This window comes from Scleropages formosus, chromosome 6 (genome assembly GCF_900964775.1).
Source record: "Scleropages formosus chromosome 6, fSclFor1.1, whole genome shotgun sequence".
Classification (NCBI taxonomy): domain Eukaryota; kingdom Metazoa; phylum Chordata; class Actinopteri; order Osteoglossiformes; family Osteoglossidae; genus Scleropages; species Scleropages formosus.
In genome coordinates, this window is record NC_041811.1 from 28839317 (window position 1) to 28864570 (window position 25254).

General features: G+C 44.7%; 1 protein-coding gene across 3 annotated transcripts in view; it reads right to left on the minus strand.

The window, feature by feature from the left end:
- Positions 1-24882, minus strand: part of rai14 (retinoic acid induced 14) — a 30816-nt gene extending 5934 nt beyond the window's left edge. For 2 of the 3 annotated variants that reach the window (XM_018748673.2, XM_018748663.2), the window contains exons 1-7: positions 23696-23710; positions 11790-11931; positions 5975-6105; positions 4025-4113; positions 3730-3794; positions 3006-3063; positions 2779-2849 (exon numbers count right to left, since the gene is read on the minus strand). In XM_018748673.2, coding sequence (XP_018604189.2) covers positions 2779-2849; positions 3006-3063; positions 3730-3794; positions 4025-4113; positions 5975-6105; positions 11790-11931; positions 23696-23697 — 558 coding nt within the window. In that variant the 5' untranslated portion in view covers positions 23698-23710. Of the gene's footprint in view, positions 1-2778; positions 2850-3005; positions 3064-3729; positions 3795-4024; positions 4114-5974; positions 6106-11789; positions 11932-23695; positions 23768-24594 lie in introns of those variants that run through there. The other variant, XM_018748683.2, reaches the window with a different exon arrangement.
- Positions 24883-25254: the final 372 nt, after the last annotated feature.

Below are 25254 nucleotides of genomic sequence, written 5' to 3' on the forward strand. Positions count from 1 at the left end.
ACACAGACAGCATAGATACACTCAGACCACTTCCTGTACCTGTACTGCACTGAGATAGTCAGTCAGAGGGAACAAGGGAAGTCACTGATAGGATCCCCACCCAGGGTATGTTCCCATGGAAGTAGATGGAAGAACTCAAAGTTGGAACCTTTGAAAAAGCATTTTTCTTCATTAACCCATATGAAGAAGGAAAGAGACAACACAGGCCATCTCCACTGCTGGACTGCGGTCTAAATAGGAGAGCAAACCATGGATACAGGGCTCCCCCCTCCCCCAGTTTCAGTCCAGCACAGATTAATAAAGCCAGTGGAAAGGTCTATTGTTCTAATGTTTCCTTATGGAGCTTGGCAAGTGCCCTTGAGACTCCAACTCGACAGCAGGGAGCGTAGTGGCTGGGGACCTGGACTGTTACTCAGCGGTCGGAGGCCTTTCAAGAAGTATTTACAAGAATTTGCTTTATTTCAAACCACCATGAACAACAGTGAGAGGGCAGCAGATGATGTAGTGGTTAGAACTGCCTCCTTTGGACTTGAAGGTTGAATCCCACCACTTGCTGTTGTACTCAAGACCAAGGTACTTACCCAAAATTGCTCCAGTAAAAAAAAAAAAAAAACCCCAACTATGTAAATGTTAAATTACCTTCAGTTATTTAATCATTGTAAGTCCTTTTGGAGAAAAGTGTCAGCTAAATGAATAAATCTGAATGTAGCAAGCAACATAACACAGTAACATACTGTATTTTAATCTATAAATGAAATCATGCAGTACTTCCCAGCTGAAGTAAGGACTTTCTTAGATTTACAATCCCTCCATCTGATCGCAACTCAGAACAGTACAGGTAGGGTTAAGTCTGAGAATGGTCTGCAGAGCAACACGATGATGGAAAATACATAGGAACAGGGATAAATGAAAGGAAAACAAGCGAAGCAGACCTAAGAACAGCACGGCCTGGCTGATGACACACTTGGCTGATGGATTTAACAGTCTGACATTGGAACTATTTGTAACGTTAGCAGTTGGCATTGTGTGAATGTGAACCACAAAGTGTTATGATTAGGGCTTAAACCAACATTGTACAAGTGGGGTGGGGGTAGGATATTTCCAAATCATTACAGAAACAGTGGAGCATGTTCCCCCACAAACACTCAGTCTGGTCTCACTCTTAAACCACATGGTTTCTATCCACACAGAAGATACAACAGTTAAGTGCCTCACATTGGAAGAAATGTACTTTTGGTGAGAGCGGATATTAGACTCCTATCCACCTTCAGAATTAATACTGACACATCTGGCAGACAGGAAGAATTGAGATCGAAGAACGCAACAAAAGAACCCAAATATGGCTAATCCGTCTGCGCACTTAACTCAGTGGCTTTAGTGTTTAGCCTGTTAGGAATTGTTAAAATCTTTCTGTAACAGGACCTTACAGTGCCAGTGATGTCTCAGTGTGTCCAATATCTTTAGTACATGACCATCAGAGATCACTCGGTTTGCCGCTTAACTGTTTAGTGGGATATTCTCAATATTTAACATCCTTTTTTTCTTTTTTACTGCTAGCATGAAAAATATGCGCTAAAACATTTTATAAACCATTCACAGAAGAAAAATGAGCTTCCAACCCTCCCTCTTTAGCAAAACGGTGTCAATGCACCAGTCATAGAAACACTGTTTGTACAATGAGGCCTTCCTTGTGGCATCTCATTAAATCATACAGCCAAATGGCATGTCAAAGGCTTCCAAGCTGGCCTGCCACACTCCAAGACACAAGTGGGAACTGGATTCCAGATGTAGGGTTTAAGCTGCAGGAGGTAGCCCTCCAGCAGTCTAATTACTGTAGCAGTTAATTATCTGTACTAATCATAACAATGCGTTTCAGTTTGTATACAACACCAAAATAGATATAGCCAGACCTAGCCAAAAGATGCCTAACAGTTAAAAAAGAAAACCACAGAGTAACCACAGACACCGCGTCCTTTGCATAAGAGCCTCTATCTTCCATTCTTTAAATACAATTTCAAATTCAGTTTCATGAATGCTAGGAAACAACCAGTGAAGGTTTCATAAAAGATTCATATCTTTGGATAGATGTCTAATTAAAAGCAGGGCAGGGAAATAAAACCTTTCAGTTACTTCGATGACTACATTGGGCTGCTATGTGCCCTCAGTTAATAATGTCAGGATTTACCTTGAGGGATTCATCTCCCTGTGGCCTACAGAATTTGGTCTAATGCCACTATCCACCATGTAAGGTCAGTGCAGGCTTACTTCCACTGTGCCTGGACCTGTTTAATTGATGCCCCCCCCCCGGCTACTTTTTTACCATACTTCCATTACATTTATTCATTTAGCTGATGCTTTTCCGCAAAGAGACTCCAACGTTACATTACTTAAGTTACCCTGCAATTCAGGGTAAGTATCTTGCTCAAGGGTACTATAGCTGAAGGTGAGACTCAAAACTCCAACCTTTGGGTCCAAAAGGAGCAGCTCTAACCACTACGCTACCAGCTGTCCTTAGCTCTTGCTTTACCCCTTCCCTAAATGTCTCTAAATTAAAAATCACACTGCATCATAACAGGGGGATGCGTTGCACCATGAAACCACAACACTTCTTAGCAAGACCAAGAAAACCAAAAGGATTCGTACTGAAACAGACAAGGCACAGCGTCCCCCATAAACCCCCCTCCATGAGAGCTCAGTCAGTGCTGTCCTAGAGCACCCCCTACAGTGCAGATAAAAGCAGCACTGCTGATACTGCCTGCACAAACACTCCATGCTCACCAAATCTCGGACGTCCACGGGGCACTTGTGCTCACAAAGAAGCTGCACAATCCCAGCATTCCCAGCTACAGCTGAAACCAGAAATTCAGTCAGTGATTTAAGAAGGTGATGAGTTTATTTACATTTTAAGCAGGTTAAGTTAAAGCCCCACTAGTCCCACATTAATACTGCCTACGCAGTAACTGGTATAAGAAAAGTAGGGTCCACCTAACTGTGTGTCTGCTTACCTGCATGATGAAGAGCTGTCTTTCTGGAAGCATCTACGGCATCTACTAGACACTTACTCTACAGGGAGAAACATGTTAAAATACGCACACACTTTAGGGACAAACCAGCACAATAAGAGTACATACACACACTCCTCATTACTGAGAATTCCCACTTAAGCAATTCTTTTGTCTCATGGAAAATAAACCCCCTAATGATGACACACCTCTCTTACATGACACCCTACAGAAAACAGGCTTATCTATGTGTGTTCACAGTAACATGGGAGTGTTTTAATGAGTCTTTTCACCCCCTATGGCAGATCACCTGACTGACCACAGGGATAAAGAATGAAAATCAATGGTCACATGGTGTCAATGTTGTGCCAGAGTAGGCTTCAGTCTCCTCACTGTGGAGACTAGTCAGGCACTTGACTGGGCACAGTAGGGAACACCCAACTGATTTGTGTCATGATCATAAGACACTCCCAGCATGCCTCTTATCAGCAAGAATGTCAAACCCCAAAACCACTATGCTGAACTTTAGCTGGAAACTTAAAAGGATGTTTCTTGGAAATTTCCAGCCTTTTCAGCTTCACGAGCTACCGTGTGAAGACCGAGGCGCACACACATCTAGGGAATTATCAGTGAAGTTCTATACATCTAGATAAACATACTTTCAGTCAGAAGTGTGATGCATTCCTGTCCTCCACCAGTTTAAAAGGAGATAAATCCCAGCTCTCACCTGAATTAACTTCCTAACGCACTCCTGATGGCTGTGTTTAGCTGCAAGGTGTAAAGCAGTTAGACCTAAAGGAGAAAAGTACAGTCTTCAATGACCAAATGCCATTATAGGAGATGTCTTCCAGCTCACATGACCAGTATACAAAGGCAGTGCCTGGTAGAAGCCACACCCAAAAAGCTCATAATGGTTTTGCAGGATGGAAAACTTCAAACACATGTGGCAGAATTTAATTAAAAATATGAAGAACCAGCTGGTGAGGCTGAAATGAAAAGCCATAGATGACAGGTGGGCTTACCTGAACCATCTGTCACAGACACATCACCGCCTTGGGCTAAGATGGCAGCCAAGCATTCGGTTTGACCCCGCATGGCAGCCAGGTGCAGACTGCAAACACACAAATGGGGAAAATTTCTCTAAAAGTACTGCAGCCAGAAGGCTTCTGATAATCGGTACAGTATCAAATGCTGTACATTCACATATTATGGTTTATTTGGTTCATGTTACATAGATGTGAACTCTCATGCACCTCCATATTACTACTTCACGCACAAACACAATCAAACCATCTCGACGACCCCAGAAAACCAACACAGAGCTTGTCCACTTGTCAATACCATCCCTCCACACTCTACTAGTTCATGGAAATGGCATGATTGTTAACACAGCACAGCCAGGCTGTGCTCATGCTTCCATGGAAAGAATGCCAAGTTAGAGTGTTGTAAATGAGGTCAGCTCCCAACAGTGACTCGACCATTAGCATGTTTGAAATGAGGTCAGAGCCCAACAGTGGATTGACCGCTGACTGCCTGAGGCCTTCCTCTAAACATGCTACTGTACAACTGTTACAACAGCACCCGTTAGTTTTAACTGTCAGCTCAGGATGATGCTCCTTTGAAAAGCCATCAGCAAGTTTCCAAAAGTTATACGGCCTAATGGACTGATTCATACAACTGCAGGAACAGAACTATAAAATCTACATGTCAGCTTCTAGCAGATGTACTGTAGAGAATCTTCCTGCTTCTGTTTGAATGTATTAATAGTAGTCCAGTCTGGTTCTGCACCATCACCTTGCTTCCCTCACCAACGCACACCTCCAAGGATGGATGCTCACACAGATTACGTGTGGCAGGCTTGCTGGAGGGAATACTGCTCTCTCAAATGTACTGCACGGTCACTTCACAGAAGCAGTGCTCAAATGCAAGCATTATTTTACACGGATGTGTTACCACACAACTTTATAATGGCCTAAAGCACTATGACTATCAATTACTACATTAGTACAATGCTAACAAATTATGAACATTTCCATAAAAGTATATTATCATGAATGTATTTTGTTTATTGATGAGGATGTGGGTATTTACATACTGAGGTGACCGTGTCTTGGCTTTTGAACAGGTTTGTGGCACCTCTATTAGGATAATATCATGGATTGCAGAAGTGGACACAGGGAGGATGATGGATAAATAAAGTAGCTAAAAAGACAGTCTGTGCTACAAGGAAAACGTTTTAGGTGTCTGGAATCAATTTTTTGTGCATGTATTCAGTTAACTAGTTTCTGCAGGAAATCAGTTTACATCTCTTGCCAGCATTTCTGCTACCATTCCCAGAGATGTAGGGCACTTGTAGACTGCTTTGCTGACTTCAGTCTAGTTCATTCTGCACAAGTATTACCTATTGTACTCAAACTTTTGACTACTAATAGAACACGTTTATACAGTGAAAAATGCAGGATCGTCATGTACGTATTAAGAGTTTAGTTCAGGTAGAAGATGAACAGAGCAGTAAAGGTCAGAGGCTAAAACTAATACTCATACTCACTAGGGTATAGTCTCTATGGTTACCATGACTAATTCGTGCAACGAGCAGACAGAAGACCTTTCTTTTCAGTATCCCAGGTGTTGTGGAAATCTGTACTGTGGCTCATTAGAAAAGTATCTGTCCTGAGCACAGGGCTGACATGTACAGTCTAACATGTACAGTTCTTCCTGATGTGAAGCTGAATTATAATAAAATAAAAACTTCAATTCCACTCAGACTTATGTAATATTTGCCCCACAAAGAGTTGCTAAGTGTGCAGCTCCAGAACACTGCTGTCATATGTCTCCCCATGCAAGTCCCACCTCCTTCTCTCTTTGTCCCTAGGCCCTGCCCCACCCATTCCCCGAACCCTGAGCTGCTACTGCCCCGCTCCCTCCCAAGGACCCACCCCTCCATCTCCCAAGGCCCTGCACCCCATACTCACGCTGACTTGCCCTCGCTGTCCAGCTTGACGGCACTGGCTCCCTTCTTGGCCAGGAGGGAAGTGACCTTGTCGGCCTCACCGTGCTCCACGGCACTGAGCAGGCGCTCATCATTCTTGCTCCACTCATGAGCCTGCATGTGGCAGGGAAGGAGAACAACAGAGAGGGTGTTCTGTTACAATAGGTGTCATTCTGCAAGGCAGCTGCTCTGAATCTAAGTCCCATTCACACCTAATACGCTGGTGCTGCCCGCTAATCTGGTTTGTACCATTAGCAAATGCCACAGATATGCCAGGAAAAAAAGATTTAGCGGGGGGGGGAAATCACAGTAATCCAAACCTGAAGCTTCACAGGATTCACAACGCAAGACACGTACCCAGCTGCCTAAGAGCAGGAGGAAACCTTAGATAACCAAACAGGTTTGTTTGTTGTTGAAAGCGCAATGGCTACAAGGCTCCGAGAAAGTGCTGATCCCATCTAATCTCCTGTAAGAAGAATCATCCCCATTAGGAAACCCTCTGAGCCGCCAAGGTCCGGGGAGAAAAAAAAAAAAAAAAAAAAAAAAGCATAGGTGCCGTGTTGGAACTGGCATTGCAGCAGTGCACAGGGGGTCTAGGGGCCACGTGTTCTCCTATCAGCCTCAGCACACTGTTCTCTCATTATCCATAAGACCTCTTCTGCACCTATAATTCAGAAACAATTACAGAGGAAGACTGTAATCTGGAGTTTAAAGTTGTAAACATGAATATGCATGGAGGTGGGAAACATGAAACAGAAACGCCATCACAGCCAACGTGGAGTGGGTGGGCTGTCTTTGCAGTGCTGAGACAGCAATGATGGCACCCAGAGAGTGGTAACTCTTTCCCAGTCACTATCGCTTAGTCCATTGTGACTGCTGATGTTTCCTCACTCAAGCAGAACATCATCCAGCAATGGATACAGAAATATGAAAAATAAGCAAATTAAGTTTTCCAGATGCCAGGTCCTGACAGCTTGATTTCATTCACTGCGGTTTGTGATCCCGTTTCACCCTCCTCCCCTTTGACCTCAACCGTTCTGCTGATCGTGCAAGCAGAGCGCTTTGGGAACTCTGCTGTGTGAAACTTGATCCACAAGCTCCTGCCAGCGCACTCCGTCAGGACTGACCCTAACAGGGAGGCAGCAAGACTAGTTGAAGCAGCAGGAGCTGAGATTACTGAGAAGCTAAGAGAGCACCTCCTGTAGGACCCATTTCTGGTTTGCTATTTGGCTGCATCTACAGGAGATCTGTCCCAGGACAAATCTGCACAGACCTACTGACATGGACAAGATACAACCCTACAGTGATCAAGACTGGTCTCTCCCAGGTCCTGCTGCCATTATCCCTGAATTCCTGCTTTCACACAACACACCTTTCCTGCTAAATTGTCTGCATGTTTCGCCTTGCTGAGTGGGCAGCCACTCTGAGAACGGACATGCAGCTGCAAAGCTGGCGCAGGGTGTTTGTCGTCTTTGGGATGCTACGCACCCTTGCCCGAACCAGGTCAAAAAGGGGCCAGTGTGAAGTCCTGAGGGGAGTAGGGGATCAGTGTACACCCTGGAGTTCACAGCACAGCAAAAACAGACTCTTAGGCAGGAGAAGCAAGATATTTCTGTCCCCCACTGGGCACTAGACCACATTCCACTCTTAGCTGATGTAGTCAAAATTAGTCATAAAACACACACACACACATCAGGGGAGTTTATTTTGTTTCATTACTATTTATTCATTTAGCTGGTGCCATTATCCATGTGAAGTTTCTACACTAATCTCCATTAAATTGTTTCTCCATTTATACAGCTGGGTAATTTTTACAGCATCAATTCAGGGTAAGTGCCTTGATCAAGGGTACTGAAGCAGGATTGGAATCTGACCCCAAGGATCTTTGGATTTCAAGACAGCTCTAACTACACCACCTACTTTACACATGTGGACATGTTTCCACTTGTTTCATACACCTCACACAAGAAAACTATCAGACAAGAAACAACTGTCAGTTTGTCTCTCTCTCTCTGACACACACACACACACACACACACACACACACACACACACACACAGAGAGAGAGAGAGATAACGTAGGCTCTCGTCAATTCACTGTGGGACCCAACCACTACTCTCAATGCACTGCATGCAAAACGTGGCAACACAAAACTTATCACATTTCTCGCATGACAAAGTTCATTTTGACAGGAATGAAAATATAAATTTATTTTCAGAATAGTCCCTCTTCATGAAACAATGCAGAAACTGAAAAGTGGAGCAGCAGTAATCTGTACCCGTCACTAGTTACAGTTAGGTCAAACCCAGAGCGGTTACCATTCTGTCATTTTTCAGGACAGAATGACATGGGAACATAGCTCTTCAATAAAGAATCGTGAATAAATAGACTCACAATATGTTTAACCAGCTTAACCTTGACTGTTTTGTTAAACTCTGCATCATATGAATTCTTGGGAGGAAGTACTCTATCAAACCCCCCCAGAATCCAATTCAAAACACCAAGTGTTCATTTATGAAATGTTCCTTACTCTGAACTCTATTACTGTAGGATACAAATCAGCAAACAGTTTGTCTGACCAGCAACAAAGTAGTAATCTGTAAGATTACACCAGACTATGAGCAGAACTGATTAATACAGCACAGAAAATAGCAGTGGAATTCGTCCAATCTCTGAAGCAGAAAGAGTGCAGCTCTTGGTAAGTCTCTCACTTTGAAAACATTACAAAACTCCATGAAACATCAGAAACTGCGAGATCAGCAGAACAATGCAACATCCAATGGTCCATGCGCTGAATGGAAAATGGGGAGGATCACTGATTCAAGGGAGGCCTGTGTGAAGAGGCCACACATGCACGTCGGCATTCTGGACTCTCCACCTTTTCAATCTAAAGTCCAGCTCCTTAAGCACTACATCACATGCTGCCCATTCTGTTGCAGCCTATTTATTGATCCCAGGCCAGTGTTTACCTTTCACTGAGCAAGGTAAGCAACCAGCTAGGGTGGGTAAAAGGTTAACCACCTATTTTTACAACATGCATAGCTTTGCAGACATCCATATTTCAAACACCATGACAAATGGTTGAAAGCTACACCGCTCAGAGACAGAGACGCATACTTAAAATAGCTTAGCCTCTTGCTCAGAACCTCCCAGCCGCTGCCACATTCTTCTAGGCTAATGACTGTCTAAGACAGAAACACAAATAAATTCCAAGGTTATATTTGGGTTAAATAATGGAAATGAATGGTCTCCACTGCTCCTAGAATGACGGAATATAACAATGTCTTCAGAAGCTGCGATAAATCCCATCCCCACTGCCTTAACACGGCCTGCAACCTCACCTTATGCTAGTGCCCATATCCACACTGCCCATTCTCCTGGTTGCACAGCTGCAGTTGTGGGCTTTTTCATCTCTGTATTTCAGCCTCAACCTGTCTTCTCACATTCTGAATACAGCATGGCAACTCCATTTGGGGAATGTGGAGATCAAAAGTACCTCAAGGCTACACAAAGCATGTCGTTACAGAATGCGTTTCTGGCACCCTCCCCAAAACCTCAGCAATGAAAACTTTATTTCCCCCTGATGAAGTTGTAAAGCAGGAATTTACACCCATACAACACATACCAGTTATTCAGATTCATGTAAAATAAGATCGTCATGCCAAAACTAAACACCAGCGTTACTGGTTTTGAGGGAGGGAGGGAGGATGGATGGATGGATGGATGGATGGATGGTCATGGGCACAGGACCAAGTGGGACGGTGCTGGGGTGCTTCCTGCCAAAGGATCTAATTTACCATCAGCAACAGGTACTACTAAAGAAACTGGCCTAGTTATGTTCTCTGCATTCCCTTTTGAACTCTCTTTGTGCCAGGTTCTGTAGTGGGTCAGTCATGATCAGATTAAACTGGAGTGTTTACTCAGAGGGTGTGGGTGCATCTGCAGAGGGGGGTTCTATGATGCCTCCAGGCCCTCACCCCAGATAACACTAAATGTTTCCTGTTTTTGCAGGATGCTCCATGCCAGTGGTTCTGCCAAGGTCCAGTCAAAGTGTGCCTGCTCAGACAGAGGATTGGGCCTGGGTACACCAGGCAGTCACTCATGCATCCTGTTAGTTTTTGTAAACCATCACAAGGACAACCTGATGGCTGCTTCTCCACCCGATGACCTTCAGCTTATCTTGCTTGCAAACGTATGCTTACACACACAGGCTCTGAGTAGCCTATCCTTGTCCTGAGAGCTGGACTTCCTGAGATTGAGGACTGAACGAACAGGAAAACAACAGGTCTCCACACTCCTAATGTTTCACTGTAATGGGGGAAGGGACAGAAAGGAGTTACTGATCTGGTTTTCAAGCAAATCTAGAACAGCCACCACGTAGGTGAATCTGTGAGGAGCATGTACTTCACCCCCACAATTCTCTGCTGCAAACACACCACCACAAACATGCTGCAGTGTGGGAAGAACAGTTTGTGGAGTGCTTTTAAACATGTTGGACTTGCTCTGTCCTGCTGAATGTGTTTACCTCATTTGCATGCCTATGCAAAGCAGGACATGTATGATTGATGAGTGCATCCCACACTCACAGAGGAAGTGTTGAATCTACTATAAAACATGGTTAACTTTGAATAGCTTTTTTTTTTTTTACCTTTTAATTATTTCAGCCACAATTAAATTAGCTCCTTGGCAGAATGAGGACTATCACAACTGTTTCCAAATCAGCACCTGATGCCAGCCCCTCAAAGCCACAGCACGTCTGACACTGCCTGATCAGCCAGGCTGACCCTAGCAACAACCTCCGAGAAGAGTCAGTGTCGAGCCATGCCACGTCCTCTTATATGCTCCACTAGGAATTCATCTTTTAATCCACGCATTAGCTGTTGCTCCATTTACCGTAGCTGCTTGCAAATCTAAGCGTTCCACTTCGATTTCACGTGGTGCCTGACATCCAAGCTGGGGGAATCATGAGTCGCCAGCATTTACTTCCAGCGTTTCAACTGATGAAACTTCCAAGCATTTCTGCTACAAAATGGGCCACTCAAAAAGCTCAAGGCCTGGCATGGGTAAAGCTCAAGTCACTAGACCCCAAGCTGCTTCCCCACATGGCAGTCTAAGAAACATAATGTTATCTGTAGCACTAAGAGTGGTGCTACACTCACTACTGAACTCCCTGTTTGTTTAACTCCTGCATGAAGCTACAGATCAGATATGCAGCCATAGGTATGAGGGTAAGGAGCTGCTCCAAGTCCCACGACAGATACCTAATCTCATATCAGCTGTTAGTCCTGGAAATTGCCTGACTACCATTGCTATTTAATATTCCAGAAGGAGTTTAAGGTGGAGTTGAGAAAAGCTATAGAGGAAAAACAAGGCACAGCACACACAATCAGATGGTGTTAAAAGCACCTACACAAAAGCAACGTGGCATATTGCGCCATTACAGCCAAGCAGAGTCCAGAACGGGTCCAGTTTTTCCTCCTACACACGATACGCCAGAGAGCATCCAACAGAAGCAAAGTGCATAGCACAGATGCACACAGGCCATGCTGCATTGAGATTAATGCCATCAGATATAGAGCTCTAAAAACTTGTACCAACCTCAACTCTCCGATTTGAAATCTGTCAACTTGCTATGAAAATGGTGCCCATTAACAGTGTCATTTTGACTATCTGTATTGTAAAGGCCTCACCCCTCTCAGGCCTGGGACCGAGCCAAGCCGGCTTAGCATGGATAGGCCGTAAGAGCGAAGGTTCGCAGAGAGCCTCTTCCCATCTAATCCCATTAACAGATTCTCACCAGAGCCGGGCTGGGTAGGCGGTTGATGGCCCTGTTCCTGTGAAGAACAGCAGCTGTGGAAGGCCCACTCCTTGGCTCACGCTCGATGAGGGTTGCGATGCACCTCTCTAATGCTGTCTCCCTTCCATCTGCCCCTTGCCTCCTACAAACAGCGTACAGAAGACTCCAGAATGTTTCTCTTTGAATAGTAAATGAAAAATGGAAGGGAAACACTCATCCCAATAGATCCCTCTTTTTTTTGTTGTTTTTTTCCCCCCTTAGTTAAGTAGTTACTTGCCATTATTAAATCTCAGTAATAAGCATAAAAATCTCAAAAACATGGAAAAAACTTCTGCCACATATAAGCAGGCATTGTTAGCTGCCACCTATTGATTAAAGGACAGGATTTGCTGATCATCATTTACTGGCTGGAGACTGTCTGCTGCAGTAGAGGTACTGCAGTGGTTACAGTCATTATCATTTAATCAGAATATCCCTGGTTCAAATCTGACTTCTACTGTAAAACACTTGACCTACTTACCCTGATGTATAGCTAGATAAATCATTTGAAGTTGGTCACTCGACAAAAACCTGACATTGTAAACCACAATGAAGAATCATCATGGCAAGTAGGTGGGCTCAAACTGCAAAGAACAAAGCCACATGGACCCATCAGGGACACAGGCCCACAATAAGGCCTTGGCCAAAAGACTGCAGATGAGGGCAAACCATCAAACATACTGGTCATATCACTTCTGAGATATTACGAAAACATAAAAGAAAAAAACAACTTCAGGAGACAAACAAACAATCTAATATCACTATGCCCACAGTTCAGCCAATCACTTTTGTGACTGAATTTAACCAAAAAAAAAAAAACCCAAGAGCAATTGCATTCCAGGAGGCATGCTCCACTTTATAGCTGTACCATATAGCCTTTGGAGGGAGAAGTTCATCCACCTTGGGTTTTATTGAAACATATGCAGCCAAAAATAAACATAACACAACCGCATACTCCTAAAGTTTACTATACAGGGCTGTACAAACATGCAAAGCAATGTTTACAGCACACCATACACATCATTAGCAGATCCACTGTATTGTCGAGCAGAAGAGAGCTTATGCAGCTTTAGGTTAATACAAAATGAAAGGGTTCCATTGTTCCTTCAGCTGTTGCACCTATTCAGTATATCACTGCAAGGTTTAAGGAATGCAAGTGTCTCCACTGTCGCCTTAGCAGTATGGCAGCAGACCGAGAGGACAGAAAACGGATGCTTTTCTTGTCCCTGGAATGCAACCATGCAGCCTCAAAACTACTTCTAGCCCTGCACCGTGTCCAACTCTGGCTTTTACAGCAGTGGGTAAGAATAGCACCTCAGTGCATTTCCTGATACAGGAATAGCCCTTCCCTGTCTATAAATACAGGTTGCTGAACTATGAATTGATTCAAGGTTTACAGAATGCAGCTTGACCATTAACCAACCCTTAACAATAATGAAACTCCACATGGGTTTTAAAATGAAGCATCTGTACCTAGTTATCCAGTCTGCAACAACGCAAACAAAGCAACAATGTGTTTTTTTTTTTTTTTTAATTAAAAAAAAAAAAAAAAGCACTTAATACCTCTCAATTGTACCACTGATCTAATGAAACCTTCAATAGTCAAAAACCCTCATGAGATGGGCTATTGTATGCTGGGAAATATGTCATGCTTTAGACTTGTGTCTGTTTTACATCATGAGATAATGAAATAAGGCACTACAGTTTATCAAACAACACAACCCAATGACAAGGCATCAAGAAGACATTCTTGTATCCCTGAGTGATTACCACTCGACTCAGAACCACTCTCTGAAACGTTCACTGGAGCCTGAAGGCCCACAGCATGATGCCTCTGTACCATGTAAGGAAACAGCCTTGCTGTTAAACTGTAGCTTGGTCGGCATCCCCAAGCACACAAAGAATCTCAACATTTACATTTTTCCCAAAACACAGAGCAGAAGACGAAACCCAAAACCACAAGCAAATGAGGGCAAACAAACGAGTGCCACATGGCAATCCTGAGTTGGACTGGCTCTGCTTCACAGGCAAGCTGGACTAGTCCAAAAAACCCACAGCCAGACCACTTCTCACTCCTCGCAATGAGCCTGTCCAGAAAAGGGGGTGGGGGGGTAAGTTATCGAAAAATGTCTGGACAAATAAAATTCCTTTAAGTACCAGGGCTCTGAATCATAGACTAACCATTAAAATATGCATTCTGTGGTCATTCTTCCTTCACCCGCACACTTCTGCCTTCCTTTGACTTCTTGGACTCCATCACTGCTTATCTTAAACCCACGATCTGCCTGGCTTACCTCAGCCACACCAATGAAGCCAGACTTGATTTATTTGCACTCTTCATGCTGTAGCGTGTTCCGACCCTCCCACCACGGCTACGGACCAAACATCAGCCATGACGTCACACACTCTCAACATATAGTCAATGTCAAGTAAGACCTCCATTTCAGCAAGTGTTTCCTGTAAGCGTTTCCTGCAGGCGTTTCCTGCACCCGGTCTTCCAGCAACCCAATGGGTTTCAAGAAGTCATTGCATTTATCTTTCTGTGCAGGCAAAGGCTTTCCTTGAAGAGTTTTCCCTCATGAGCTCAAAAACTCCAAGACAAACCCATCACAGGGGTTGGGGTTTCACAGCGCAGATGCTTGAGAAGGTCAAGGCCATATAAGAAAAGTGTGCATTTTGATCCAGTAACCCAGAGGGAAAGCAGTCTCAACCTACAAACAGCTGATCTTCCCTCCTCAGTGCACTAGTCATGGAGACTATGTCAGAAAAAGCATCATGATATAAAAGGAACTAGCAATGTAACTGGCAGCAGGAGGCACAGCAGCTAAGAAACAACAAATATAATGCTCTAATCCCCCAAAAAAATATTAGAAACTCTATGCTGCAGTACAGTGACTGAACAAGGATTCCTTCTGTAAAATATTTGGCTGTTAAAAAAAATAACGGGTAATCGTATTAAAAGAAAATTCCAACGCACAACACTGGTTAAGTAAATGCTGCAACATCAGCACATCTGCGACACGTGTAATCCAACATGCTCCCGGATTTTTGGGGCAGCCCTCAGATAATCTCTCCAGGCTGGTCATCTGGGATAGTGGGATGCAGCCGGCTTGGCTTCTACCCTAACACCCGCTGTGTTGCGACTCATCCGCTTTGTGGCCCCAAAAGCCAGGTCCGTCCCTTTCGAGCTCCATGGAGGTCAGCCGATCTGTGATTGGCCACTCACATCAAGCTCGCTTTTCTGCCAGCCTCTCATTGGTTGCTGGAGGCAGACAGGACTGTCCTGATCCCTAGAGACGGACCTGGAAAGCTTCCTGAGCAGGCCAGGCCAGGCAAAAGCTAAGCAAACTTCTCACCCGGGACATCATTGTAATTAATGTGGATAGGTTTGGCCAATTTTTCGACATCACTAGGCACCAACTTTTCTTTTAAAAGAAAAAAATATATATTTTTTTAAATAGACAAAAAACTAAAGCACAACAAAGTCTGACAGATGCTAATGCCAGGAAGCATAGTCCGTTAACTGCTGTGATAATAGCTCTTTGTTTTCCCTGACAGTTCACGTTATTGAGCTGAAGTGGGACCGTCACTGGATTGATAGACGGACTTCTTGGCCATTGTGCTAAATCTCTGCTGAAAAGTTAAGTAGCTATGAAGGGAAGCCCAGTATCAATGGCCTACTGTTACTACGTGAAACAGCAGGGGAAATATCCCAATTTCAGGCATACTTTTCCCCTGAACTTCTCCACAGATCTCAGGAATGTGAAGCACAGCTTTGTCCTGTGAGAACGGGTTATGTTCGCTGATGCGTTTCCACGGATACACAAGACCCCCCCCCATGTTTTTGAAGGACTTCTGTAAGTGAACACACCCACACATCACCTCCAACGCAGCCTGCTGAACTCCCAGCTCTTGCCGAAAGCAAATGAACATAGCAGATGGAAAGATGAGACGGTTACAGAACATGTATCACAGCATCTGTGTTAACATTTAGCGAACGACGCTGACATTTACATGCAACAGAATATTTGCAGCACAGCTAAACAGAAAAGAGTTCTTGTTAATGAATTCACAATCAAACGATAAAAATCAGGTAAATTGGGCTTGGTATCCCAATCTTGCACAACTACATTACAGCCATCTGCCCTATAAGAGTACAGACCAAACCAGGGATGCAAAGCCCTCCTCCCATCACCGATTGTAATCCATAAGTGTCCATCCTGAACAGACCCCTCACCGTGAGGTAGGCAGCCAAGACAAAGGGGTGGAGATGAATTATTGCCAGGTCAGCTAAGATGACTCAGGAGAAGAAAATACACAGGGGAGCAGGAGGAAGGGCCAACCATCATACAATTTTCCAAGAGTGTAAAATTGTCTGAACTAGCTCACTCAAAACACAACCAGTCTATACTTCATCTGCCACGTTCAAACAGCATGGTTATTGCCTGTCGTTTTGACATATAGTGCTATGCATCACCAATTAAACCCCCCTCCATTCCCATTGCTGACTGGCAATATAATACCACAGCCTCTTCCATACAAACAGGCATGGTCACATTTGCTTATTGTGACCTAGAAAGCACCCCTCCCCCTGCTTTTAGCATGCACCCAGCTACTCACCTCCCCCACCCATGGAAACCATCCTTGCACAAAGACCTTGAGGGATCTGCGTACCCCTGTGACAAGGCACCGGTTCCTGCTGAACCTCAATGTTCTGCTTTATCCAGGCTCCCAAGCAACGACTGCCGGCCCCACGTAGCAGTGGATTCTGCTGCACAAGTAACGTGAGCTTTCAGTTTCACTAATTGCTTGGCAAACGCTCACCTGTAAGCGGCTGCGTTACACGGCTTTACAACTTATTTGCCCAGCTATATGTTCTCCAGGGAACAAATACAGGCCTGCTCCTGAAACTGGACTCTAAATGGTGCACTGCTAATGACAGACAGCAATTCCTGTACAAGCCAAAAACCAACCCTGCAAACATATTTCCATCACGTCTGGCAGCGGTGGAAGAATATGTGCATATATTAATACAGTTTGTAACAACTATCATATTTTTGCATAAAATTATTTTAATTGTATATATTCTCATGGCCTAAGCAGACCTTTCGCTACTCCGGAGCTATGCAGCTATCTTACCATTGGATCCCATTCAATACAGCAGTTAGTGTTTGGGACAAGAGAACACCACACCCACAAGCAGATTTACATTTACTCATTTAGCAGACGCCTTTGTCCAAAGTGACAAACATCTCAGCAAAAGTACAATTTATGCATTACATTGAGAGAAGGAGACATAGCTGCAGACATGAAAGTCAAGCAAACCTAGTTTGTTCCCTACCACTTGCTACACCGAGGTTCATCATTCAAGTAGGTGCACAAGACACAGACAAATCCCGATGTCCACAGCAATTTTTAAATTTTTTTTTATTAAATATAAGATACACAAATGAGATGACACAGCCAAGGCACGGGACAAAAAACAAAGCCAAGGGCTGGAGCACAAAGATTATGGTAACGGGTCTGAAAACCCTCCTCACCACCCCCGCCTGAAACAGCGTTACAAAAGCCCTGTTAATTGGTGCTGCGGCAGCACTCCAGCGGGACAGCACGCCACTTAGTAATAATTGGTGTGGACGTGACCGCATTCCAGGTTCAATCCAAGACCCCCACCTCAAGGACAGAGCATAGCAGGCTCTTCCTAGCCCAGTGAAATTGCTGCTTGTTATCATGCGAGAAGGTTTTCACCTACAGCAGAACGATGGGCAGCCAGGTGTGTTGGACTGCACTCTAAATTTAATGCCAACTGTTTAATTAAGGTCACCTTGCAAGGTGTGCCATGTGGGGGAAAAAAAAGGCACGAGCTGAAAGGCAGCTTCAAGCATGAGATTTTTCATGCATCCAACTTCACCCACACAAGTGCTACACCACTCAAAATATTGCCAACTTAAGGAGCCAAAACACTGTAGCAACAAAATGCAAAATCTGTCCATTTGCTGAGATTAAACACACTCCTTGAAGCACGCCGACTATACAGTAAATCGTGTCACAGCCACGAGGAGGCAGCGGAATCACATGACCTACAGGGCTGATGATTCAGTGTGGCATGCATGTCTAACTGGGCCCAACCTGAAAAAAAGGACATGTTTGAACAGGACAGGAGTCACAAAGCATCAAGGATCCACAGATACAGCCAAGTTGATGTGCACTTGCTGGTCCCATGTGGATTTAGGAACACAAGAGCAGCAGTGGGGGATGGGCAGTCCTTGGCGTAGCTTTTATTCACACAGCAATGCGGACGTCACAGGGGACAAAATGAGCTTCCGAGCCTCTGTTAACTGAGACTGATTGTTCAAGCGCAGAGGAACATGGAAATTAAGCCCACACAGACGTGTATGTCGATACCAGCACGCTCACAGCTCCGCTCAGGACAAAAACACCAGCCTACTCGCTCTTTGCCAGAAGGGGTAATTACTGACAATACAGTGGCAAACATCTGAGAATCAAATTCCTTCACAGCATTGCCAGATACTTGAAACCCATTTCACAACAAGTGCTGTCAACAAACTACTGGATAACTGCTAGTTCTCCGTGCTGAAGACCGGTGCTGCGGAGACTCACCCTGGCAGCTCCTAGTGTTGGTCTCAGCCTTTGTAACGACTTGAAGGATCAGCAGCACGTTTCGGCGACACCCACTATTATCAGTACTATTCACAGGGGAATCATTACAGGAAACTGCACCACCTTAACAAATACACAGGCACAAAACATTTTATTTACTGATATTTTGAACATTCACGCACAGGGTAAGAACACAGCCAAAAAAAGGAGCTCTCGGGTCAAGGTTCCTGCTCAGGAGATGTAAAGAGGAGTTTAACTGAACGGTGAAAGGCCCTGAACTCCCAGCAAACACTGAGATGCATAAACAGAAATGAAGTGGGAAATAAAAGAGAACAACATTACCACCCAGACCTTTAAACCCTAAGTGGAAGAAGACCATAAAACATACTTTGACAACATATCCAGCAGAGCTCAAAGACAGCTGGAGCAAGATGCAGTAATAATCCCCACAAAGGAGGAACCGGCAACACACAGACCAGACAGGGCACATGACAGGGTGTGTGCCTATGTCTGGGTGAACACCAGACACAAACACATTATCAGGAAAACCCTTTTTTTTTTTTTTTTTTTTTTTAAATTCCCCCCCCCCCGCAAAGTTGAGGAACACACTACTACACACAGATCCATCTGCCGCTGTGCGCAAAAGTACAACTCTTCTGGCAGTTACTAATTCACATTTAAGTAGCACAATTAATTTCTCCCCTTGATTATGTGCAGATGGTTGTGCAAGACAACAGTCTGAGTAATTATAACCATTTGACATTAATATATATTTTCTATGTTTGCATAATTACAATGGATATGGAACATCTGGTACCAAGTTTAACTTTGCTTGTCACAACCCGTGAAAAAAAACCACAGATGCCATAAACAGAGTGAAATGCAGATGCACCCTTTTGTTTAATGTGGATTTCAGTGTAGGAGTTTATACACTGACAACTTCTACATGATTCAACCTGGTGGACCGGAAACAAGGCGATCACGCAACACCAATCTTAGTAACATTCACAGAATACCGCAGGAATCATTACACACATGCCAGGTTTATAAATTTGTAATAACTATAAAAAAAAGATCTCTGGCATTTCTGGACTTTTGGCTCAACCACATGAATCTGGCTTTCCTACAAAATCCAGCAAAATTTGGGCTGACAGCTCTGCTGCACACTACCACCCTAAAATAGAAACAAGATGTTATTTTCTCTCACTTTGCTCCTGAACGCCTCTCCTTAAAGGGCGTAAGACTCTCCTCTGTGCATGGATCTACCATGAGCAGCACTAAGATCTCATGCAAAAATGCAAACATCAATCAATCGAACTAGGTATGCAGGAACTTGGAAAATCTTATCTGTAAAATTTCCTAAGAGCTGATGTGTCTGGTTATATACAGCTTTATGACATTGCAGCCTGGTGCAGAAATGGGGAAGGAGAACAACCCCACAAAAATCACGTAACACACAAAGTCACACCCACCTGGAAAATACCACTGTCTCAGTGGTGCACTATTTCATAATCACAATTTATAGGACTCCTTGGAGATATCGGTTTCCCTTTTGGGAGGAGGATGGTGTTGAGGGGTCACACAGCAGGTCACTTCCTGTCTGTGTCAGGCTACTGCTGGTGTCTGGAAACTCTGCCACCCCCCTTCCCCCACTGTACTGTGTGCTCTCCATGAGATAGATGAGCGCCAGCCCTCAGTGAACTGAAGCCTCAGTGGTTCTCCACACTGGAATTTTGGACCTTACCCTTCAGTGGCACAGTTCACAGCCACCATGGAAAATCTCAGCATCTCTCATTCACCCCATTGCATCAGTGAGGTTCCAACATGTTTAAAGTCATACCTGTGAGGGTCCAGTGATCAAAAGCATGCAGGCCGCTGGCCTCACCTGCAAGTACACATGAACCTAAAGGGTACTTAGGACAAGCATGAGGATCTCAGCAGTTTATGGAGCTGTGGAGACCTTTGCTGCGACAAGTTGCGAGTTCCTGAGCAGTGAGAACAAGCAGCACTGGGGAAGATAGCCACAAACCTTACGCAATCCCGAGGAACATATTCACAGGTGTTTGACCCCCTACCGGGAGACTCTGGGGCAGAATTTACACTCGTCACCACATTCAAGCACATAGAAACACAAACCCCAGTGTATCACAAGATAAACGCAGACCAACATTGAACAAGGATTTATAAAAAAAAAAACGGAGGAGGACATAAGCACTGCAGGCTGCAAGACCCCAGGAGACTTCAGAGTTAGTTATAGAAGCACAGTGCTTTGAGTAACTGGCGTCAGACTCATTTCAAAATTGCAAAAATTTAAAAAGAAAAAGAAAAAAAAAAAAAAAAAAAAATTTACTGCTGCCAGGAGTTAAGTAGTAGGTACATGGGTGGAATCATGGGTAAGCAGACAGGATTAAGGGTGCTCCTTAGTTACCAGCCTATGAACCCAACCATCATTCCACATGAACCGAGACAGCTGCCAGGGTGTGCAGCAGAGCCATGTGCTGGTCCATGCAGTCTTGTCCTGTTTGAAGCAACAGTGTGATTTCAGCCCATTATTTCTGTTTTCAGCATTCAAAGAAAAGGGTGATTCGGAAAGATCAGAAAAATAATCCATTCCTAAGATGGTCCTCACTGCAGCAGGAAAGCGTTCCTTCCTAGCCAGGAAATGATAAATGTTGCTGTAAATATTTTGAGTGATGAATTGGAATGACTTTCTGGTTTGAGACCTCCCAGAAACTGCAAACCCCCACGTTCCCTTTTTTTCCCACATCCCCTACAGCTTAAGCCTGATTCATTCCAGAGGTTTTGTTTGCAAAGGTGACTTGAAATATAATAGATTAACATAATTCATCTGCATGGCCAGACTAACCAAATTATCTATGGAACGGCATGAGAGAGGGCATGTTCCCCACAATGAACTCAACACAGAAGAGGCCCAAGGCACCCGTGAAGAGCTGTGGTTAGTGAGCGATGCTGGAAAGAATGGACCGCAGGATATAAGTAGCACTGCTTTTAGGCCACCGGTGGAATTCGTGCAGACGTTGGTTCAAACAATCGACAAATGAGCAACATGTGGTGGACTGCACTCGAGATCAGGTAAATAAGTTCAAAACTTTTTTCAACTGCAAAAGCTTTTTAAACCAATTCAGGAAAAGGAGATTTGAGGAAATCCACAGAACACCCTCTTCAGTCAGACAATTCCTTCTGACTTAGTCACAGTTCTTTAAATGACCTCTGTACTCTGTCCAAACATGTTACAGTAGCAATTTTTTGAGTAGTACCATCACACTGAATGGCATTAACTTAAGAGTAGGCAAGTTGGCCCACTTTCCATATCACCTTCCAACATCATATTTCCATATTCCCTTAGTCCATTTTGATAAAGCAGCTTTACTACTGATCAATTTTTATTTTTTATTTTTCTTTTTTTTTTTTTTTTTTAAAAACCACAGTCCAAAACATTCTCTGGTCTGAGATAACATGTCCTTCACAGCTAGCTGTCCAGGCAGCTAATTCACTCTCCCAACCCCCACACACTTTCTCAAAATGATCTGGACACTTGATCCAGAGCACCACCAAGTACCTCAAGTTGGCTTAATGCTCCAGTCACAGAAGCACGGTTCAGCCAGGCCTCAGCACTTCCCCTCTGGTCACTGTCGGGGAGGACGAGTGAGTCACCACAGTCAGGAGCCAGTCACTTCCTCTGGAGTTTTCACGGCAACTCCCAGTGTGGTATAGAAGCGCTTGGAGCACCGACTGAATCAGGATCCCTGCTCTGACAGCTTATCCAGCCACAAGAGAAACAGGCTGTTCTTGCAGGCACAAGGGTGTATAACGTGGGTTACAGTGACCAAGAAGCCAGGCAGTGTTTCAAAAACCAAAAATGCCAAAGGCATCTTCACCATGTTCCTGTTACTCATAGTGCAGCAGCCACAGCAGATTTCCTGTCTTATTAGTTCAGATGATCCCCAACCCAAATGCAATTAAAGAAACCCCAACCTTCACTCCCGTGCCAAATGGATGTTAGACAAAATTAAAATGTTATTCTTAAGATGCTTATCAATGTTATCAGGAGCTTTAGAGGAGATTGTATTTAAAGCCCTTCCTTTTCATATATTCCTCTGTAAAATGAGCAATCAGATGTTGCACGGCATCGCCGGGTCTGTCGTACTTAAAAGAAGGCCATGTGTTCTTGGAATCACAGGCACGTTGACCTCGAGTGCCCTCTCTGTCAGGGGTGGGCTTCTGATTAAGGAACATGATGATGGGGGAGGAGAATCTGGGAACTTCATTCTTCTGTTTTTGCAACAGGACTAATTTCAGACAGTTACTAAAAGCAGTCTGAGCACTTTGATTCCACCCCGTTCACGGAGCTCATTCATGGTTCCTTCAACTTGTCAGAAGCCACAGGCTGACTTACGTTTCATCAGACATGCCGTAAATCAAAGGGCTGAACTGCCCCCGGGTCGAAGTGCTGCCTTAGATGCATGACACAAACGGCTGTCATGGGGGTATGAGCTCTGATGAGGTCAGAGTTTGTCACTTTAGCTCTTCAAATAAATGTAAGACAAATTAAATAAGCAAACTCCACATGGCAGTATGTTTTCATCGTAGGCGATAAAGGCAAACTGTGTATTCACGGGTCCCTAAATGGGGCTGCGGTCAAGGGAGCGCATTACTGACCCTGTGGCTTTGCCGTTTTCCCAGATGTCCCAGCAGCTGAAGTACAGGTCCCAGAAGTTACAGTATGTTCACACAGCCTGCACTGACCCCCCACCCCATACTGGGTACGGTATCTGCAAACCAAATTGCCCACCCGTTCACTAAAAGCAAAAGTGGTCCTGTCAACTTTGTCACAACAGCTGATTTGAGGAGTTTTAAATGTTTGACTTGGGGGGGGGGGGGGGGGGGGAACACAACGAAAACAAAAACTTTATACTCTGCAGTATTATTTCCACCTTGTCCTATAGCCTACAGTACTGTACCTATGTCCTATACTCTACAGTACTATACCCAACATGATCAATACCCTAGAGTAGTATACCATACAGTATTATACACACCCTGTCCTACAGTACTGTACTTACTACATCCCATACTCTACAGTACCCAACATGATCTATAGCCTAGAGTACTTTACCTACCCTGTCCTATACCCTACAGTACTATACCCACCCCAGGCTGTACCTGTACTCTGTACCAGAGGTGTTTTAATTCCCCCACATCAACTCCAAATCAAGTTTACTTACATCACTTTTCCTGAACTTCGCCTTAAGACTCTTCATGTTAGTCCATACAGTTTCAACAGAGTCCAGGAAAATCTGTGTAGATTTGTCGAGAAAGAAAGAAAAAATATATTATGTGTGTGTCATTCATACTCCCACTGCTGTCACTTATACGACTGAACAAAAGAAGCATACAGGCACCGAGGCAAATATAGTTTTAAAAAAAAAAAAAAAAAAGTTACCCAAATCGCCCAAATAAAGTACCTTGACGAGTATAATCGTGTAGCGGGTGCTTTTTGGAGGGAATTAACAGATAAACCGTTGAGACGGGAGGGCGGAGAGACACGAAGGCGAACAGAGAGACTCAGGGCACTTCACACCTACTACTCCACCACCATTTCCGAGCCTTACTCTCTCGCCTGGCTGTTCTCCTTAACTTTTTGCAGGACACACGGCGGGAGAGCTGCGCTTATAAACGTGAACACCGAGCTGAAATAAACCCCTGAGCAGGACACACAGTCGGAATGTGTAAGCGCCACCGAGGAGGTGCCCGCGAGCTCACTCAGCCGTCTGGCCGCACGAGCCTGAGAGCTCGCGCGGGCGCCGGGAACGAGCGTCCTCTTCATTCGCTGGGCGCCAATGTAACCCTGCGCTGCTTTGTGAGCACTTCACAAGTTCACGCGCTGCTAGCCGGACAGCTAACCAGCGACTTGTGCTGAAACAGCACACCTGAGCCATAAACGAGGAGTAGAATTAGTCGAGTGGACATTGTCTGTTTAATAATGGAGCTGTAGGCGGCGCGCGAACAAGCGCCCTATTCAGAAATCATCGCCGGCGCGGAGCTCCTCTCATTGGAGCGCGGAGCTAACAGGCTAACGGCGCGCATCTCATTGTGAAGTTCACACGGCGCTCGCGCAACTCACCCACTTCGCCAAAGTTGAAGGAAAAGGGGGGTTCGGTTCCGTCAGACCTGTTGAGCGGATCCGGAACTGGAGCTGAGCGCGGTAAATGGAGCAGTGAAGTAAGAAAGAGCGCGGCGACGGCAGGTTCGAGTGGGCAGGCTGCGCCGAGCGCGTGAAGGCTCCGGGAGCGCTGGAGTGGCCCGCGCGGCTCCTCCCTCCCCGTCCCGCAGGGCTGCGGCCAGCGGCGTCTCGAGCCCCGCTGCTGCGATTGTTCGCCGGCTCGACGGGGTGACGTCACCGCCACTTCAAACCCGCGGCCACGGCGCGGGGGGTCAGCGCCTAGGTCACATCTCACCCTCGACGGAGGAAAGACATTTCTGGCATTCAAGAAAATTCTGCGCTTCGCCAGTCTGTACCCAAACTCCTCATTTGCTGTGAAATATGACATTTTTGTTTGTTTAGTAAAAAATGGAATGTCAGTATTTTTTGTCATAATCCAGTGGTGCAATTTTACTTACTACAAATTGCCTCCATGTCATGATGTTGTAAATTTCAATTCAATTTTAATTTATTTTTGTAGAGTGCTCTTCTCACACAGCGGCACGGAGCGCTGAACAAAGGGATAAGACAAATAAGATAGTTGACTATATATAACTGGAGTAATATGCAGTTACTAAGCTA